Source organism: Cricetulus griseus, chromosome 4, assembly GCF_003668045.3.
Source record: "Cricetulus griseus strain 17A/GY chromosome 4, alternate assembly CriGri-PICRH-1.0, whole genome shotgun sequence".
Taxonomy (NCBI): domain Eukaryota; kingdom Metazoa; phylum Chordata; class Mammalia; order Rodentia; family Cricetidae; genus Cricetulus; species Cricetulus griseus.
Window position 1 is genome coordinate 109,971,564 of NC_048597.1, and position 21,354 is coordinate 109,992,917.

Consider the following 21,354-nt stretch of genomic DNA (forward strand, 5'->3'; position numbering starts at 1 on the left):
GGGCAAGGCAGCTGTGGGACCAGGCTGGAAAGAAACTCCAGCAATACTGTGAGCTGTGTCTATAGTGCATATTTAGGGGATGTTGGTGCCCACTGCTCCTTAATCCTCTTCCTTCCCACCTCTCCTCTTCCATCTTCTTTCCCCTCCTGAATCTTTATTCTCACCTCCCTCCTTTTCTTCCTTTCTCCTCTTCCCTTCCAAATTCCTCCTCCTTCTTCATCTTCTTCCTTTCCTGTGTTTCCTTCCTTTTCCTTTCTCTTCTCCTTCCTTTTTCCCTGTTTATTTGTGTGTCCTTCTTCCCTGTTTCTTCCTCCTCTTCCTTTCCCCTCTTCCTCAGCTTCCCATTCTTTCTCCTCCTCTTTCTTATTCTTTCTTCTCTTCCTATCTTAATAGATCCTATTTATACCCAGGAACAAATATACCAGGAATGCCTCAGAAGGCATCCAGTCTGTGTCTCGGTCAGCATCAGGGAGTTTTGTATTTAGAAGTAGTTACTAATCTGAATGGCTCACATGAAATTATTGTTTGTATGCACATTCTTAACATACCAGTAAGGGTGAAATTTCAGCTCTCTTTATCTTGTCAAATGGTGAGAGAAAAATTGATTTCCACTCAGCAGTTCATTGACTGCCCCACCTCATTTGCTGGATTAATCTTCCCTTTCCCGCCAGCTTGCCACACCTCCCTGAACCTCCCAGAATTTCATCTATGAGGAAATGTGTTCCTAGACAAGCTGTACTGAGTTATTGACATCTTGATGATGACAACCACTTGGCCTTTGGGCATAGGTTTTGAATGAGTGCTCTTTGGATGCACAGACACTCTGAGTAGATTAATCTCTGGGTCTGAATTTTGGCACACAACTATGTGTGTGTTCATTGACTGGAGCTAAGGTAAGGATGTGGAAAGCTATTGGTAGTGTCACCATTTCAAACAATTCTAAGGGTCCCTAATGTCCTGTTGATGATTTACTGAGGGTCATTCAATCCAGAGACATCACTGATGTCTACAAGCCACATACTGAATACCTGTTCTGGCAATCAATATACATAAATGTCTCAAGCCTTGTTAGATGACTTCCTGGTGAAACGTGAAGATGTGAACAGATGTCTATTGTGTCCCAAATAGAGCACAAATAACAAATCAATAATCACACTATAGTCAAGGTTTGTGAATCAGTGAGTTTATTGGGATTATTTATGGGAGCATGGGTGACTCAAAGGCAGCTGTGTCACCAAAAGTCTGCCCAACATGGGCAATGACTCATAAAAACTTCATCCCTGAAACTCCCTGCACTTGGTTAACACTTGAAAACATGCCCTGGCCTAGTGAATGCTTATATAACATTGAGAGGGGCTTTTTGAGTCCTGTAAGCTCTAGGGGCTTTCTGTACCTTGTTGACTTCCTCTCATCTTAATGTTTCATTTCAGAGGAAATAGTTGTTCAACTGATTTGATCTCTTGCCATACATAGTTCAGTTCAGGCGGGAGTCATGCAAGCCATGGCTGGAGCACAATAAAACAACAACTGAGCACTATATCTCCTCTTCTGAAAACAAGGTGATATTCAGTTGCCAGGGAGACCATGGATAAAGACATCCCCAAGGAACATAGCAGCAGGTACATATAACTGTGAAAGAGATATATTGCTTTTTATTCAGTGGTGGTGATGGCAAGGGTACAAGACAGATAGGCAGGCTTGGAGATTATGCTGAGGTGTTTTTCTTGGTTTTAGGTCAAAATATCACTCAAGATTGTATCGAATTTGCTTTGGGGGAAGTAATCTCAAACCCTATGAAAGATGTTATGGAGGCAGAAGTGTGATGCAGTAATCTCAAATGCAAGTGTTGATTCTTGGAAGCATTATCCCACTAAGCTTGTTAGAAAGGGAATTATCTATTGGAAAAATGAGAATGAGAACCTCAGCAAGTCTCTAGGGAGTTAAACACTTTAGACATAATGACTGTTTAGCTTGAGTACAAAGATGAAATTGTGACTTCTGTCTCATACAGCTGGACACTTTGAGGTTCAGAGGAGGAGTAGATGGGAGGTGTGGTCATGATAAGTGGGAGGTGCTAGGTGGGCATTTAAAATAGTATACAGTCATGAATTGATTAATGATAGGGGAAAGGCACTGAGAAATGTCTCATCAGGAAATTCATCATGCTGTGTACATCAAAGAGCATACTTACACAAGCTTAGATGCTACACAACTAAGTGTGTGTGTGTGTGTGTGTGTGTGTGTACATGCGTGCACATACATGCGCATGCGCATGCTTTGTATGTATGAACAAAGCAACACAAGACACGAGAGTTAAGGACACGAGGAAATGATATAATCAAGACCTGAGGTGGGGTTGGGAATGTAGCTCAGTCAATAAGAGTTCCGTGCAGCATGTTCAAAGCCATGGGTTCAGCCCTAGCACCAAATAAACTGAGCATGATGGCACACACATGTGGTCCTAACACTTGGGGAATGGGCCGGGATGATCAGAAGTTAATGTCCTTCTCAGCTCCATTGCAAGTCTCAGCCAGTCCTGAGCTACACCAGACAACCAACAACAATAAAAATCTGACAAGTTGGTTTTCAAGAGGAGTTGAAATGTACACTATCAGATGCACTAATTATTTCTACTTTCTTGTGATATTTAATGTTTTAAAACAAAGCGGGCCTTGGTAGTGAAGGCCTTTTATTCATGAGGCTGAGGTAGGAGGACTGCAAGTTAAAGGCCATGTCTCTAAACAAAAAGTAAAAAGAAGGCTAAGAATGTTGCTCAATGATAGAATCCCCAAGTGTTTGTTTGTGTGTGGGGGGGGGGAGGCTGGAGTTGGAGTGTGGTTCAGCTGTAGAGTAGTTATTTAGAATCCTCCAGTGAGGGCCTAGGGGTGTGGCTCAGAGGTAGGGTGCCTATGTGGAATATGCCAGGGTGGCTTGATTTAGTGTTGAATACTCTCTTAGGGTTTCTATTGCTGTAACAAAACACCATGACCAAAAACAACTTGGGGAAGAAAGGTTTTATTTCCGATTACATGTTTGGATCATGGCCCATCATGAAGGGAAGTCAGGGCAGGAAACTGAACCTGGAGATAGGCACTGAAGCAGAGGCCATGAGAAGTGCTGCTCCTTATTCTTTATCAACTTGCTTGCTTCTACCATCCAGGACCACCTTCCTAGGGGTAGCACCACCCACAATGGGGTAGGCTCTCCCACATCAACCATTATTCAAGAAAATGCTTCACGGGCTTGGTTGCAGGCCTGTCTTCTGTGGACATTTTCTCAATTGTTTCTTCTTCCCAAAGAAGCTTGATTCAAGTGAACAAAAACAACAGAACCTATCCAGGACAAGTACCTACCTAAAATCCTTCTGTGGGGAGTTGGGGTTATAGCTCAGTGGTAGAATGCTTTTCTAGAGTCACCCAGTAAGGGAGTGGGATTGTAGCTTTGTGGTAGAGCACCTGGCTAGACTCCACCAGTGAGGAGTTAGAGAGGTGACTCAGTGGCAGAGTACCTGCTTAGAATTCTCCAGTGAGGGGCTGGGGGAGTGGCTCAGTGGTAGAGCCCTTGCCTAGAATCCCCAGTGAGGGGCTTGGGGTGGCTCAGTGGTAGAGCTCCTGCCTAGAATTCCCCAGTGAGGGGTGAGAGAGTGGCTCAGTGGTAGGGTGCCTGCCTAGGATGCTTGGGCACCTGGATTCAATCCCCAGTATTAGGGGAAGAAACTAAACAGTGTTAAACAATTCTCAGTTACATCACCAACTCTTTTTATTTTATTTAGGTCATGCCAAGGAGAAAGCAGGGAGTTGTTTCTTGCATCAGGGATCATTGATCACATTTATGGTTCTTTTTCACTCATACCTCTTTTCTCCTTCCAGGAGACGGGCAGGTGGATTTTGATGAATTCATGACAATTCTTGGGCCCAAACTAGTGTCATCAGAAGGTCGTGATGGTTTCCTTGGAAATACGATAGACAGCATCTTCTGGCAGGTAAGTGAGGTGTTCATGTAAGATTCAGTCTGGCAGTAATGTGTTTTCTGGGAAGAATGAACTTTGACTATACAGTCTTGAGTGTCTCTTCAGACTGAAGTGAACTCTCTTGGACTGGAATGATAGGTGCCCTTTGAATCAGATGTCTCTGCTGAAGTCTATGCCATGCTCAGTGTTTGGAGAAATGAGCTGTCTACTCACATCTTTTCTTTGGAGCAGAGAGAGTTTGCATTTGTGAGAGTGAAATTCTTCCATATCCAACTCATGAGGGGCTTTGTTCTGGGATCTTGAGAAGAGGATCTAGATTGCTATTATCTATGAAAAATCCTACTTTAAGCTACACCCCTGAAAGCTCTCTGTTTAGGGGTTCAAGAGAGACAGAGGCATGTTGTCCTTTTGGGTAAGAAGTTCATTGGGAGAGTTCTTAATGCTGTAGGGGAACAGGCATGAGAGGAGCTCTGAAGAGAATTCAGTTCCATGAGAGAGAGTGGAGGTGGTGGCCGCATGCCATGTAGTTACTGAGGACTGTGCTATAGTATATGGTCGCGGTCAGATTGTGTCTGTCCTCAGTGGCGGGAGTTGATCCCCCTAGTCACTGTGTGTCCACCATATGGAATGTGGTTACTATAGTGTCTGATTGTTTAGGGTGTTTAGTAAACTTCCTCTGGGAAAGTGAGGATTTGATTGCAGAATCACAGGCAGTCACAGCATGGTGGCTTTCATTTCTTCTACAGCAGCTTTGAGGGGAGAGAGGAGAGCAGAGAGAGAAGTGGGAGGGAGGGAGAGAGGGAGGGAGGGAAGGAGGGAGGGAGGGAGGGAGGGAGGGAGGGAGGGAGGGAGGGGGGAGGGAGGGAGGGAGAGAGGGAGAGAGGGAGGGAGAGAGGGAAAGAGGAAGGGGAAAAAAGGGAGAATGTGTGTTTGTGCCTGCACACATGCGCGCAGGTGAGTTTGGCCTCAGTAGCTGCTAGTCCGAACCTGGCAATCTCAAGAGATTCCCTACTGACTGGGTACCTGGTCACTTGTCTTGGATCCTGTCATTACTGATGCACTTCAGATGGCTTCCAATGCCACCAATTTCTGTCTTGTGAATTCTTGTTGGAGATTACTGATGCCTACATTCTAATGATTAGAATGTCACTAAATCACTTTTACATCACTTCTCTATTTTAAGATGTGACTATTATTTCATGGCTATGGAACTGGGGAATGGATTATTAATCTTTGCTTTTAAAACACAAGCTAGATAAGTTGTCAAGTTCATTGAATTGCATCTCTTTTTAGGTGTCTAAAACACTATTGAAGCTGGGCAGGGTGGTATATACCTGGGGTCTTGGTACTTAGGAGACTTAAGCAAGAGGATTGCTATGAATGGGAAGCCAGTCTGGGCTATAAAGTTTGCAGGGTGTGACCCTGTCTCACAAAACCAAAAACCAAACTGAAATAATAGCAAACAAAAAGAAAAAAAAATAAAAACCAGGAAAAAGTAAGTTAAAAAAAAATACAAGCACTGTCAAAACACAGTATTTCTTTGATTTCTTAAGAGAGGTTTCCCCTCCACCTCCCCAAGTAAATACATTTTCCTAAGATTGATTTGCAATTGTTTTTCTCATCTCTCATCTTACTCTGGTACTCCTCATCTAGCACATAGCCAATGAGTATATAATTACCTTTTATTTGGCCATGCCAAAAATAGGTGGCAGAAACAATTTGGAGGAAGAAAGATTCGTTTTGGTTCACTGTCTCAGAGGATTCAGATGGTCCCTTGGCTCTCTCTGTTTGGACAGGACATCATGGCAGTGGGAGCACATGGCACAGGAGAGATGTTCACTCACTTTACAGGGACAGGAAGCAGAGAGTAAAACAGGAAGGGGCCAGGTATCATATCTTCCAAGGAACCTTACTCTAGTGACTTATCTTCTCAAGATCCCATAAATACCCCAAAATGGAGCCATCAAAGAATTCAAACCATGACCCTACGGGAGACATTTCAGAGTTGAACTGTAATGCCATTTTTCAGCCCCTCCAGATTAGCTCTCTTCCTTTAGTTCCCATTATTTCTTTCCATCCCATGTTCAACTCTCATGGTCCACCATAGCCTAGGAAGATGCCACAGGGCATCCTGAGCTCTATGTTTTCTTCTTGGTCCCGTCTCAAAAAGGAAGGAAGAAACTGCGGCTATCAGATCCATATCTTACGCAGAGGCCCCAATACTCCAGATTCTTCACAGTAAGGCCTCTCCAGGACCCGGCAACATTTTTCTAACACAACACTAATTCTCTTTAACATAGTTCTGTTGTGCTATTATGATCACAAATTCTCTATTGACTTGTTATACTGTAGATCTCCTTTGGGGTGATAAGATGGGGTTCAGCAAAGTGAGCCAAGGGGGAAGGGTTACCTCTGAGATTATTTATTTATTTTGTGTGACTGCATGTGTGAACATAATGTGTTCTTTTCCAGGAGCCATCTACCTTTGTTTTTTGAAGCAGGGTGTCTGACCGGCTCAGAATTCACTGATTCAGCTAGCCTGACTGGTCAGCCAGTTCTTGAGACCTTGTATTTCAGCCTTCATCAGTAGCTCAGGTTATAAATTCAGGACACCATGCACAAGTTTTTCTGTCTTGTTTGCTTGTTTTGTGTGTGTGGTGTGGTGTGAGGACCAAACTCAGGTCCTCCTGCTTGTAAGGCAGCAAGCACTTTGCCAACTGAGACCCACCCCATCCCCACTCTGCACTATTGAAATGGGTTCTGGCATGCAGAGGCTTGTGACCACGTCTTCCCTCTCCCACAGTCACTCCCCCAACTAGGAAACAACCAGAGGAGCGTTCCTCAGTTCCCAGCAGCCATGCTCCATGCTTCGCTGCCTGATCACTGAGAAGCAGCATGAGAAAACGGTGTGTGAAACACTAGAGCAGCCATCCCTGCGTAGAGAGATGCTCACAGCCTCCATGCTTGGGTGGCTGCCGGGGACGGGTGTTAAGAGAAGGCTGTGTGCATGTCTGCACATGCACAGTGACACATTTGCATGAATGTGTCTATTTAGTCTGTGGGTGTGGTTGATAGTCTCAGGAAGAGGAACAGAAAGGCAGGTTTGTTTCTGCCTTTGGTATTCTAGGAGGGGACAGCAGGAGGGGATAGTACTGTAGAAAGCACACCGTGCTAAGAGACTGGCAACACTATCTATCAGAACTGGTATCCAGTTCTCACAGAAGCAGAGATCTTTGGATTCAGCTTCGGCTCTTCACACGGCATCGTAATAGAGGAGCAGAAGACAACAATAAGTGTTTGGCACATCACAGTTTCTGTAGGTCATGAATTTGAGAGTAGCCCAGCTGGGTGCTTTGGCTCTGGATCTCTCAGGGGGTTGCTGTCAAAATGCCTGCTGTGATCATTAGAAGACTTGGCTGAGGCTCAGCGATGTACTTTTGGCTGCCTCGTTGCCCTGGCTAGCAACCTGTCCTTAGGTCTCCACCATAAGCGCTTCTCCATAGTGCCATTTGAGCATCCTGACATGACACCGGCCACTCTTAAAGGATCAAAGAAATGCAGAAGGTGTGGGGACTTTAAGACGGTGTGTGTGTGTGTGTGTGTGTGTGTGTGTGTGTGTGTGTGTGTGTGTTCTTGTATAAGTGATGTGCCCACATATGCACATATATGTAGAGGCCAGTGAATATCCTCTGGCACCATCCACCTTCTTTTTAGAGTCAAGTCTCTCACTGGCTTAGAGCTCACCAAGTAGACTAAGCTGACTGAACAGTAAGCTCCAGGGATCCATCAGTCTCCACCTGTGCACTGTGATTACAGATGTACTCCGCCATACCTGGTCCCACATTGCCCCTTTTAAGTGTGGGAGAAGATAGCCTACCATGACTTAGCAGGGCCTATCTGGGGCTGTGGAAGAGACTGGATCTCAGTTAGGGTGGACATCCTTTAATCAGGCTTTCAGTATGTTCGTGTGTGTGTGTGTGTGTGTGTGTGTGTGTGTGTGTGTGTGTGTGTGTGTGTGTTTCCATGTGTACATAGGTGTACATGTGTGCAACACTGGAAGTCAGCTTCAAGCATTGTTCCCCAGGACTTGGCCACTTTGCTTCATGACTGAGTCTCTCACTGTGGCTTATTAATTAGGCTAGGCCAACTAGCTAGAAAGTCCCAAGGGTCTACCTGTCCCTGCATCTCCCACATCTGGGTCACAGGCACACACCTGTCCAACTTTTAACATGTAACATGACTGCTGGGAATTGAACTCAGACGCTCATGTTTGCTAAGCAAGCACTTACTGACTGAGCTATCTCCCCGGCGCAAGCTTCTACTCCTGATCTGATATTGCTGCCACAAGCCTTGCTTTTTCGAAAGCTTCAAATTCCTCCTGCCTTAGAGAGAACCCAAAGGTGGGGATGCTCTTCTCTGCATTGTGGACAAGAAATCTGACTAAGCGCTGACCTCATCTTCCTAATTAAATATGTTTTTGATGCTCTTCCTTCCTGGAGTTCTAGCCTACATTGCCAAGGGTAAAATCAAATCAAATGTGATTCTGGAAAAAAAAAAACAAACTATGTATCGCTTGGTACCAGTCCTAAAATTATGACCTACTTACTGCGTTTGTACAGGGGGTTGGTATTGGTGATGGTGGAATGTAACTAGCTATATCCACATCTTCTTTCCTAAATGATATAGTCTGCATGTCATGTTCTAGATGGTCTGGTCCAAACAGTGTTTTCTGTGCCTGTGTGTGAGGATCTGGCATCCAGTTCAGGTCCCTTTTAGATAATAAGTAACAACTTGTAAAACTTTGGTGTGTATGTGTGCCCATGTGTATGTAGGAGCCCAAAGGCAACCTCAGGTGTGGTCCTAAGCCAACAATCCTTGCCCCAGCACACACACCTCTTGAGACAAGGTCTCTCGTGGGCTTGTAAGTCAGCATAGGCTAGCTGGCCAGTGTGTCCCAGAGATTTCCCCATCTCTGCTTCTTTGGTGCTGGGATTTTGCAAGTATGTGCTACATACACCTGGGGTTTTGCCAGGGTCCTGGAATTCCAGTCCTCATGTTTGCACAGCAAGCACTTTAGCAACTGAGCCATCTTCCCTGCCAGAACTTTCATTTTCTTTTTGAGACAGGGTCCTGCTGTGTCAAGCTGGCCTCCAATCCTGATCCTCCTGTCTCAGTGCTAGAATAGGCACCTACCACCATGCTCAGGGAAGAACTTTGGACACTTTACTGTATTCTTCTCCTTCCAGGTATCAAATTATGGTGTATTTGATGTTATTGCAGGGATATTATGGGGGAGGAAATGGGAAATTGTGTTTGAAGTTGGCCTTGGGGCTTGATGTAGTGTAGTGATGGAAAGGAAGAAGAGAAGGGGCTGAAGAGATTTGGACCCAGGATTGTAGGATGGTCTTCCTGCTCAGCATTCCTGGGGAGACATGAGCAAATGATTTCTTACCCCAGCCAGAGAACCAATGACAGATGAAGGTCAATATAGCAAACTCATGAGCTTACTGGGGTTATTTGCAGTAATGTGAGGGAGGAGTTATTTATAGGAGCATAGACAATTGAAAGGTTCCTGTGTTAGTAGAAAACCCATTCTAGCATGGTTAGTAACAAAAAAGCTGAATCCTTGGAGCTCCATTCAGAACTTGCAGGCAGCTCAGCTGAGTAAAGAGGCTCCTCTCTCCCGCAACCATTATTGCTTATATAACCCTGGGGAGGGAGGCCTTGTGAATCCTGTAAATCTCACAAACTTTCTGAGCCTTGTAAGCTTCCTTTGCTTCCTGCCTGTTAAAAGGCTTTCCTCCAGGGTGGAAATTGCTACAAAACAATGCTCTTTGCTTTGTGACCACTACAAAGTGTAGTCCTCAGAACTCCATTATGGCACATAACATATCCTCTGTATCACATACCAGGACTCCAGCTTTATTCTAGAATATTTCATAGAGATGCCCCTTGGGCTGGGGAGGAGCCATTTTCTTCTCAGTGTCTCCATGAGCTCATTCATCACAAAAAGCCTTCTACATTATCTCCTTCTTGACCTCTGGAACTGTGCTGGGATTTTCTACAAGTCTGTAGACTGCAAACAATCAGAAGGAAAATAACAAGAACCTCGACAGATTAAACAGCACTGTTGACCCCAGTGGTCACACAGCCACCTCTCTTGGTCTGTTTTCTTTCCGAAGAGGAGTCAGGGCTTCCACACTGAGTTAGAAGAGAGCTGTTTGTGCGACTTAAACTGTTGAAAGGGGGGCCTGGAAATGTGGCTTTGCTGGTAGAGAGCTAGCCTAACATGCAGACAGTCCTGGGTTCCATCCCCAGCACCACATAAAAACCCAGATATACTGGTACACACCTGTAATCCCTGCATGAGGCCAGAAGTGGTCAGAGTTAAGGTACTCTCAAGGACATAGCCCTCTAGGGACCTAAGTTTCCAGATCCTCCCAAAATAGCACCACCAACTGGATACTGAACATTCAATATGATTCAGGGTGGGGTGGGGGTTCACATTCAATTCTTAGATTGTGATAGTGTCTAGCTTGTCATACAGATCTGTGCAGTATCCAAGACAAAGTCAATATCCTAGCATAAAAGTGCACAAGTTGGAGGTTGGAGTTATGACTCAGTCAGTAAGGTGTTTGCTACATCAGTGTGCGATTCAATCGCCAGAACCCATGAAAAAAAAAAAAGAAAGAAAAACTTGGCATGGTGGTGTTTTAGTAATCTCAGCCTGGGAGGCAGAGACTGGTGAATCCCTGAGGTCTTACTAACCAGCCAACCAAGCGTACTTGGTGAGTTCTTGGTCAGCAGGAGACTATGTCTGAAGAAAACAAGGTAGAAAGCATCTGAGGAGTGACCTATGACCCCCTCCTATCCATGGACAAATCACCATCCCTAGACAGTGGGCTCAAATAAGACCTGTTTTGTGCCTGCATACCTAACCACAGGACTTCTCAGTGCCTCCTCTAGATCTGTGGGGAAATCACACAGTACCTGCAGCTGCTCCCTAAGAATCTATCCCTCCATCCCCAGTTATTATTTCTCCTCTACCCCTTCCCCACCTTCCCATTTCTGCTTAAGTCCTGGACTCGTGGTCATTGTGGCAAACCATGGAGATGGCTCCATGATTAAGAGAGTGTGCTGCCATGGGGAAGGGCCTAGGCCTGGCCCAGGAAGATGTGGTAGACTTTGGGGAGCCCCTTTTGAGGGCCTTACCCTGCCTGGGGAGTGGAGGGGGATGGTAGGGGCAGGTGGGATGTTGGGGTGAGAGGAGGGAGAGGGAGAAGGGATTGACATGTGAAGCAAGCTTGTTCCTAATTTGAACTAATAAAATAAAATAAAGAAAAAAAAGAGAGTGTGCTGCTCTTATGAAGCAAACAAAAAAAAAAAAAAAAAAAAAACAGAGTTCGGTTCCTAGTCCCCCATGCTGGGCAGCTTACAACTGCCTGTAACTCCATTTGCATGGAATTTACCACCCTCTTCTGGACTCCATGGGTACTGCACTCACATGTGCACATACCACCATTCCCTATACACACAATTAAAATTAAATATTTTTTTAAAAAGCCCTACCAAAAAAAGTCATTTCTGTGTCTTGGCTTTGATTCTGCCTGGGAAGTTAACATGCTGTCTCTACAGCCGTGGTAGCTTGGAACTTTTGGCTCATAGGCAGGTGAGGGTTCTCGATGCCCCATATTCATGACATGGAAGAAAAATTTACAAAGCTGCAGGTGCATTATCGTGGAAAATGTGCTATGCCTTTAAGAACTGAATGGAGTTGGGCTAAGATGTTGACAGTGACATTCTATGTGGTAGGAGGATGGAGGTGTTTTCTAAAATTTCAACACTGGGCATATGTTACTTCCATAATTGAGAGGAAAAGTTAAAGTAAAGATGCAGACTCCAGCTAGTCGTGTCTATTAATAGCTATGTTTTTTTTATGTGTAAGACTAGAGGTTACCTGAGTGAGGCTGGCTGCTGAGGTAGACTGCAGGGGAAATGGTTGTGTGAAATGAAAAGGGTGTTCATTTCTGTGAAGCATTTTTTGCATGGAGCTAAGGCTTGGAAAATACCAGAACATTTCATGTTTGAGATCTTCTTTCCTCCTCTCTCCTCTTACCCCTTTCCTCCCCACCTCCGTCCTTCCCTTCCTCACCTTCTCTCTTTTCTTCCTTTGTCCTCCTTCCTCCCTTCTTTCTCTCTTCTCCTTCCTTTCTCTGTCTGTCTCTGTCTCTGTGTCTGTCTGTCTGTCTGTCTCTCTCTCTCTCTCTCTCTCTCTCTCTCTCTCTCTCTGTGTGTGTGTGGGGGGGGGGGGAGGTGCTAGGTATTGAACCCAGGATGTCACAAGTGATCTGTGAACAATCCACCACTGAGCTACATCCCCAACTCTGTTTGTTTGTTGTCTTGTTTGTTTGAGTCTGGCCTCTCTAAGTTGCTACTACTGACCTTGAACTCCTCTACACCCAGACTGGATTCAAACTTGGGATACTTCTTCTTCAGCCTCTTAAGTAGCTGAGATGAAAGGAGTGAGCTACCATAGTGGCCTCATTTTTTTTCTTTTTAAAATAAACAGCTTTTCCTAGCACATCTTCCACTTGTCACATCCGGCAGCAGCTGGGTGTTTCTCCTCTAATACTGTGTACCTTGCCACTCCCTCGTTCTCCTAGATACACACTGCAGCTCTCCCCTTCTTCCTCCAATGGTTTCTGGGTGTCTCTCAGTGGCGATGTCCATCACCATACCTGTTAGATTGACAGCAAGCTCCTTAATGCTCCAAGTCATTTTCCTGGGTGTGAAGTATGGAAACGGGAGGTGTCTGAGCTGCCATGGTTTCCCACTGTGTTGTTCCGAGAACAACAGCAGTAGCATCATCACTCCGGACTTGTTAGAAGGCAAATTTCCTGACCCCACACTCCTAGACATCAATCAGCATCAGAAATCCTGGGAGCCTGGTGTCCATAGCCCTCAAGTGACGAAGCTTGATCAAAGCCTAGAGGCTCTGAGTTCAAAGATGTTTAAGAAGGCTGGCATTTGGCATGGAATAGCCAGCCTTACTTACTGTTGTGTTATGATCTTAGCTTCCTTCTAGCTCGGTGGATTGAGTTATTCTTTATTTATTACATTTTAAGTGTAATTCTCGGGGCTTCTTAAGGGGTTTCCACTCATCAACCCTTCTCACCTGAGTAGGTTTTTTCAATTAATTGATTAAGCAATTTTTTTAAATGTATGTGTGTGTGACACACTGTGTGTGCATGTGTGTGAAGAGGATAACCCTCCGTCATGTTCTTCTTCCACATTGTGGGTTCCAGGGACCTATATGCAGGCCATCATTTTATACGGCCTGTGTATATAGGTGGATGAGACAGATACACAAATCAAGCATTTGTTTATGCTACATCCTGAAGAAATGTACCGTAGGGGCTTGAGAGCTAGCTGGGTGGTAAGAATTTGTATTGACTGCTCCTGCAGGGGATGATTCCCAGAACAGCTCACAACTGCTCGACTCTCCAGCTCAGGGGATGAACAGGCCTCCGTAGGCACTTGTGCACATGCCAAACATAGAAATAACTAAAAATAAATCTTTGTGTGTGTGTGTGTGTGTGTGTGTGTGTGTGTGTGTGTGTGTGTGTGTGTTCTTATACACAGGCACACCTATGCATGTGTATTCATTTGCATCTGTGTAGCAGCCAGAAGATGAACCTTAGCTGTCACTGCTTGGGGGCCATCCAGCTTGTTTTTTGAGACACTCTCACACTGTACCTGGAGCTCACTGGCTAGATGAGCTGCCTGGCCAGCAATCCCTGAGGGTTCTCCTGGTTTCACCTTCCCATTATGGAGATTATGGGCATGCACCAACATACCTAGCTTTTATAAATTAAATTAAAATTTTTTAGGTGGTCTCTGGAGTTCAAACTCAGGTCCTTATTCTTGTGTTGCCAACACCTTACCACAGAGCATTTTTTCCCCAGCTGTTTTGTTAGATTCTTGGTAGGAAGTGTTAAATAAAAATGCACAGATATGAACTAAGTACTGGCATAGAACTAGGCCCAGAACACCAGACCAATATCTGATGTGGTTGGTTGTAGGAAGCCCTGCAACCACATAGCTAATTAAACTATAACGAATGACTAGTTAATTGAATAAGCAGTAGCCTGTTAAGTTGTTTTCTGTCTCACTTCCATTTTTTTTTCCATAAACACTGTCCAATTGGCAACTACCACTCTTGGCTGGAATTAATTAAAAACAATTTTTAAAATATTTTAAAAACACAAGTTTGAAACTGTTGTGTTTTACAGACTACCACTTCTCAAACTGTGGTTTAGGAAACCAGATGGGGTCAACTTCCTGTGGCGATCACACTAAAACTGGCAACAGTAAAAGGATTCTGAACAGACAGTAACCAAAAACTTAACAAAACCAAACATTTGACCCACTGAGTCACATCTCCAGTCTATGAGATACTTCCAGTACACATGTGTAAATAATTTGTGAGCAGTTGGTACATGTCCATAAGCCCAGCTGAGGCAGGAGCATCCACTCTGATCATTGACCTGCTTAATCTATAAATCATGTTTTGTTTTTCTTTGCTCAAACTCTAAAGTTTAATTGATTGACAGAACTTTCCTTTTAATAGAAATGGCTTTTTAAAGATTAAGTGAGGGACATAAAAAATTACATACTGTAACAGAAAACAAATAGACTAGTACACAGCAACTGATAAATATAAATAAGTCATATGTAAAGAGCATTGTTAAAGCAATATGAACATGGTGACTAGTACAACAGGGGCATGAGAATAGGAACAAAGGACCACAGAGAGAATATTTGTTTGGTTATTGTGATGCTGGCGTTTGAGCTCCTAGGCAAGCATTCTACCACTAAGCTACCCCTCTAGGCCTTCTAAATTTTTTCCATTTTGGTGAAAAAGTCTCAGGTATTCCAACATAACCTTGATTGGCTGTGCAGTCAAAGATAACCTTGAACTCCTGACCCTTCTGCCTCCACCTCCTGGATGCTAGGATTACAGGACTGTAGCATTTCAACCCGTGTGGTTTGTGACTTGCTGAGGATGGAACCTAGGACTTCATGAATTCCAGTTGTGCACTCTGCCCACAGTGCTACATCCCCAGTCCATGAGATGCTTTCAGTACACACAGGGCAGTTGTCTGTGAGCTAGGCATGTTGGTGCACATCTGTATTCCCAGCAGCTGTCAGGCTGAGGCAGGAGAAAGGGCAACAAAAAAATCGAAGAGACAATAATTGAAAACTAACAAAATAATGGTTTTCTCCTTAATCACTGTTAAAAGGAAGGTTCCTTTGACCAGTTAGATTTAGTGATTCATATCTGGGACGGCCTATTAAACTAGGGCTGGCTTTGAGAACTCCAACCAAAAATGCCATCTAAGAGCACGTAGGGAATCTAGAGGTGGTGGGTGGAAGAGGGGTGGGGAGAACATAGAAAACCGGAAGTGAGGCATAGAAAACTGGAAGTGTGGATAGCAACTAGAAGTGGGGGTATAGAAAACAATTGGCTAAAACTTCATTGACCAGCTGGTCAAGTATTTAGGCCTTAACGTTAATTGATGTCAGCTTAGTCAATCAGTTCACTGTTGGGGAGGGGCTCTTGCATCCCACAGAAGCTCAGTGTCTGTGATTAAGTTCTAATTGGTTTGACTGTATCTGTGTGATGCAGGAATGTGGTCCATGCTTGAGTCCCTCTCCCTACCCCCAAGATTTGATTTCAAACTACCAGTTGCTCTTAAGAGTGAATTAAGGGCTGGCAGTATGGCTCATAAAGAAGTAGGTGATTGCCACCAAGACTGATGACCTGAGTTCAACCTGGAACTACATAATGGAAGGAGAAAACCCAAGTCCCAGTTTTCATCGGGTCTTTACATGCATGCACCTACACACAAGTAAATGGCTGTAACAATCCAGTAAGTTTTTAAATGAGTGGGAAAACCCATTTACTACCAGGAAATTGTACGTCATTAAGAGTACTTGCTGCTCTGTCCTGAGGACTGGAGTTTGAATTCCAGTACCCATGGCCGTCAGCTTACAAACGCCTGTAAATCCAACTCCAAAGAATACACACACACACACACACACACACAAACACACACGATAAAAACAAACATATATCTTATAAAATTAATTCTTTGTCCGTGAATCTATTCCCCCAAATCCATCAGCAAATGCAGCTGAAAGAATGGAATATTGTACAATTATTAAAAATAATGTCATCACCTTTTAGTCACTAAAAAAGTCACTCTAGAGATTGGATTTATGGTGTAATTACATAGATGTTCTACCGCTATTAAAAATTCATTTATATTCATCTATTGTGCAACTCTTTACAGTCATCTGTTAAACCCATTTATATTCATAGAGAAAAGCTGCAGGATATGCAATAAATATAATGCTACTTGTTATTATTTATATCAATAAAAGTGAAGATAATTTTTGTTCTCTATATTTGTTTTTAGTTTCTGAAATTTCTGTAATTAGGCAGTATGGAATATTTTGAGGTTTTTTTTTTTTCCAGTCCATTTATCTGTTTATTTGGGGAGGGGATCATGGACTCTGGTGTGTGTATATGAGTCAGGGGACAACTTGTAGGGATCAGTTATGTGGGTCCTGGTGACTGAACTCAGGTCTTGACAATAAGTGTCTACTCACTAAGCTGTCTCGAAGACTCCCCTCCCCCATTATTTTTTTAAATTATGACCTTGCTATATCACCGACTGGCTTTTGAACAGGAATTCTCCTGCCTCAGCATTTCCAAGTGTAGGCATTATGGGCACACTTCACTGTGCCTGGCAATTCTGTTTTGTTATGTTTTTGATAAAGTTAACGACATTTCACAGTAATCAATTGCATTCTAAAACAGCTGTTTGCCACGGCAAAATAAAGAGGAGGTGGATTTGAAGGGCTTTCTTATATATTAAGCCTGTGTGGCGTGGTGCACAAAGCACAAAACTGATGTCCAAGCATGCAAACACGACCTCCAAATGAATCACAGCCACCAGATGCCAGGAGGGAAGGCTTAGTTAGGTACTGAGTGGTGTTGGCTCAGTGGCAGCTGCCCACCCCAAGCTGCTATGTGGCCTTCAGCTGTGGAGGCCACAGAAAATCCACTGCCAAGTGAACAGATGGGGCCCCACACATTCCCAAGTAATGTGCTGACAAACTCACACTTTAGGAGACTGTCTGAACTGATGTTCTAATCAAAAGAGGAATTCAAAGCAATTTAGAGGCTGTGGCTGTGTTTCAGTTGGGAGAGTGCTTATCTAACACACAAGAAGCGCTAGGTCTGATCCCCAATAGCATGTATAAACTGAGTGTAATGACACATGCCTGTTACTCCCAGCACTTGGGAGCTGGAGGTGGGAGGATCAGAAATTTAAAGTTATCTTGGCTACAAATTGAGTTGGATACCAGCCTCCAAAGCAGGGTCAGAAAGGCAATTTTAAAAATCCATTTGAAATCACTATTGACTGGTTTTTAAGCCTGTGACTGGAATGAGTTGATCAGTGGCTTTGACAGAAGGAAGAAAAGGTGACCAAAAAGATCCATAATTGTTTTATCCTGTAGAACTTTCCCAAGTTATACTGAAAGTCATTTTCTATAGTCTTTTGGGTAAAAGCAAGTGTGATCTTCTTTTACACAGCCGACTCATCCTCCAAGTACCTGGCACACAGTATGGCACATTCTCCAAATGCCTTGCACAGAGTGTGTCATGCAAATAAGATTTCTAGAAGGCACAGAATGTTCATGGAGACTGTATAAATAGGTGGTGCAGGCCTGCAATCCCAATGTTGAGGCAGAAGGATTTCTGTGAATTCCAAGGCAGCTACATAATAAGACCCTGTCTCAAAAAAGCAAGAAATGAACATATCCTCTCCTGCATAAAATGTGTGTGTGTGTGTGTGTGTGTGTGTGTGAGAGAGAGAGAGAGAGAGAGAGAGAGAGAGAGAGAGAGAGAGATCTTGTCTTGCCCTGAAACTAGTTATGGTTTATGCTCAGGAGTCAGAGGAAGGAGCCAGTGGAAGCTGATTGGGATCTGTGCAGATAAATACTCTCAAGCTGAAACAAGGCTGCATACCCCTCACTGTCTTGTGGGGCTAAATGTGTTTTATTTTTCCTACTTTGACTATTTTCATTTTTCAGGGCCTACTTCTAACTCTTTTTTGCTAGTGTCATAGAAAGCAGTTTGGGACTCAGGGTTTTTTCTGGCCACCCTTCTGAATTGTCTCATCAGCAAGTGTGTAGTCTGTTGTTGCTCTGGCAAAAATACCACAGTCTGGGTAGGTTATAAAACACAGCCATTGTGTGCTCTCAGCCCCATAGCACAATGAAGCCCTGCTGATGGCCCTCTTGCTGCTTGTAGAGCACTAACTTCTTGAATGCTCACAAGATGAGAAGAGAGAGCCAGATGTGCGTGTATGTGGCAGCCAGAGGTTGGCACCTGGTGTCTTCCTGCTTTTGAAACAGGGTCTCTCCCTTCACTGGATTTGGAGCTTGCAGATTTGGCTAGACTGGCTGGCCAGTGAAGCCCAGGGATCCTCCTGTCTTGCTTTCCAGATCTAGGCATGAAAGCATATGCCTTTAATGTGGTTCTGGGGTTTGAACTCAGGTCCTCATGCTTGCAAGGCAAACACTTTATTTGCTGAGCCCCATGGAGTCTCTTTTGTAAGGGCTTGGATGTCTTTTGTGAGGATTCTACCCTCATGACCTAAGGACATCCCAGTAGCTAGCATCCCAGAATAAACACCAATATGTGCATTTAGGAGAATACACATGCTGCTTGGGGTTTTGTTGTTGTTGTTGTTGTTTTGTTTTGTTTTAATCTTAATAGGTTTATCTTATTAGATTCTCTCTGTCTACCATGACTTTGTCTCCAAATTTTAGTGTTTTGTGTCTTTGTGTCAATGAATACCTTACTAAAAATGTAAGAGGCTATTTGGCTTTAGTAAAATAACTTCTAACTCATGGGTTTTATTATTATTGGACAGCTTTATGAGTGTGTACAATGAACTTTAGTTGCTTCCACACCCCCCCTTTCTCTCTCATCCCTCTCCCTCTCCCACAGAAACCCTCAGCAGGTCCCCGCCTATTTTTTCATCTTCTGTGTGTGACACACTTAGCTGAAGAGTTTCTTGCCTGGAAGTTGGTGAGGACTTGCTTACTACAGCAAGGGCAGCTCCCCAGTAGCTCCACCACTGAGGAAATGACACCTCTCCTCCGACAGCTACTCACTGCCAATAGTTCCTTGGGGGAGGGGGAGCCTTGTGGCCACTTCTCCCTCTTTGATCAAATGTTGACAGGCCCAATCTTGCACAAGGTATTGTGTGGATAACCACAGATGCGGAGTGCAATGGTTGTGCCATGTCCAGAGGGCATCCTTGTACTGTGCATTTTCCCTTCCTCTGGCTGCCTACGACCTTCCCTGAACCCTGGAGGGTGAGCTCCAGGATGTAATTATACCACTAGACCCAAGATAAAAGATAAATGGGTGTTTATTAGGGAATAATTACACAGAAAAATACAAAGAACCGCTGGAGCCTTTCCCTGCTCTTCCTACCAGATCCCCGACCCACCAGAAAGAGCGCAAAGGAAAGTCACGCCTCCTCAAGCTCCTCTCTTTCCACTTCTGTCCACCTGAAACCACACCCAAGTGGTGTGGCCACTATTACAGGTCCACAAATCCGACACCTCCAGGAGGGGGTGGTAAAGCAGCTTCATTTAGAACTGAAACACCTCAGACATTTATTCTCAGGGCTCTGGTCAGTTATGGGTTTCCACAGCAATCACCAGCTGTTGGAGTGAGATGCTCAACACTTACCTGGAGTTAGGACCCAGTAGATTTTGGAATCATGAATATGTGATTGTTCCCATCAATTGTCCTTTGAGTCTGGGATAGCAGAAGCATGTGTTTATTCTTGGTTCAAATAATTGACACGATGCAGTAGTCAACTAATTTCCTAATATGAAATAAACCCAACATTTCTGGGATTGATAAGACTCATCACATCAGGTCATTTCTTAACATTGAATTTATAATGCAATTTAAAACTTTGATTTGCCATTGATTTTGATTTTTTTCTTCATCCATATTCATAATTAATGTGTCATCATTTAGTCTTGAGCCATAGTTACCTAGCATGATAAGATTAATTTGTTTACTTTTAAAGTTATTTTTGTGATCTACAATAATTTCCATATACTAAGGACTTTATGTACTTGAATCTGAGCAGCTGGTTCACATGGCCTCATTCTATTCATCCTTTGTTGCAGTTTTTGTTTGATTTTTGTTTTGTTTGGCTTTTGTTTGCAGACAGGGGCTATATATGTAACCTCAGTTAACCTCGAATTTGTGTACTTACTTCTTTTATTTTTTTTGGATCATTATCTCATTCTGTATCTCAGGCTGGCCTGCAGCTCTTTGTGTAGGTCAGCTGACCTTGAATTTGCAACAGTGCTTCCTGTCTCTGCCTCTAAATAGTGGGATTACAGGTGAGAGCTGTCACACCCTGTTTGAAACAATTCTTCAGTAAGCATTTTTGTTGCTGTTTTTTGAGACAGGGTTTCTCTGAGTAGCCTTGGCTGTCCTAGAACTCACTCTTGTTGACCATGCTGGCCTGGAACTCTCAGAGATCTGCCTGCCTCTGCCTCTGCCTCTGGAGTGCTGGGATTGAAGGTGTGCACTATTATGCCTGACCCTTTAATAAGCATTTACAGTTAATTTTTCCTCACTCTGTTTTAAAAGGGTATTCTAGCCTCTGGAAGTCAACACTTTCTCAAAATTACTTTAGTACATTAGTACAGCACATGTTTTTGCTTTTATGATATTTATTAATCAAGATGATTGCTGATTTTAGTGATTTGGGGAAAAGTAGACTATTCAATTTAATGAATAATTCTTTTTCCTTTCTGTTTTCTATCCTGGTATCTTTAACATTCATCTTCTTTTACTCTGTCTTCATTTCTTTTTCTTGTGAGTTTCCCCTAAGATTCTTATTAAAGGTTAACTTACTTAGTTTTTATTAAATAAGGTATTAGATATGGTGTGTGTGTGTGTGTGTGTGTGTGTGTGTGTGTGTGTGTGTGTGTATGTGTGGCTCGGGAGAAATCCTGATGGCTTCCCCAGGACAGAAACAACTATGGTGTGAAGAAGACTTTATTTAGGATTGAGAAGGGAGTCACTAAATAAAATATGAAAATATATAAAATGTATATATTATATATCTGTGGTTATCAAACCCATAATTAGCCTTTTTATCCTACATAATTTTTTCATGAATATTTCTTTTTTAAAAAATAGCAATCCTACCTAAGTCTAATTTTTATTTTTAGTTGTTTTGAGTAGATAAACCCTTATCTATCCA

At 43.5% G+C, this 21,354-nt stretch overlaps 1 protein-coding gene across 1 annotated transcript in view; it reads left to right on the forward strand.

Moving 5' to 3' along the window:
* Positions 1-21,354, forward strand: part of Caln1 (calneuron 1) — a 407,298-nt gene that overhangs the window by 221,118 nt on the left and 164,826 nt on the right. The window contains exon 4 of the mRNA XM_027416098.2: positions 3,870-3,982. Within this exon, the coding sequence (XP_027271899.1) occupies positions 3,870-3,982 (113 nt within the window). The remainder of the gene's footprint in view (positions 1-3,869; positions 3,983-21,354) is intronic.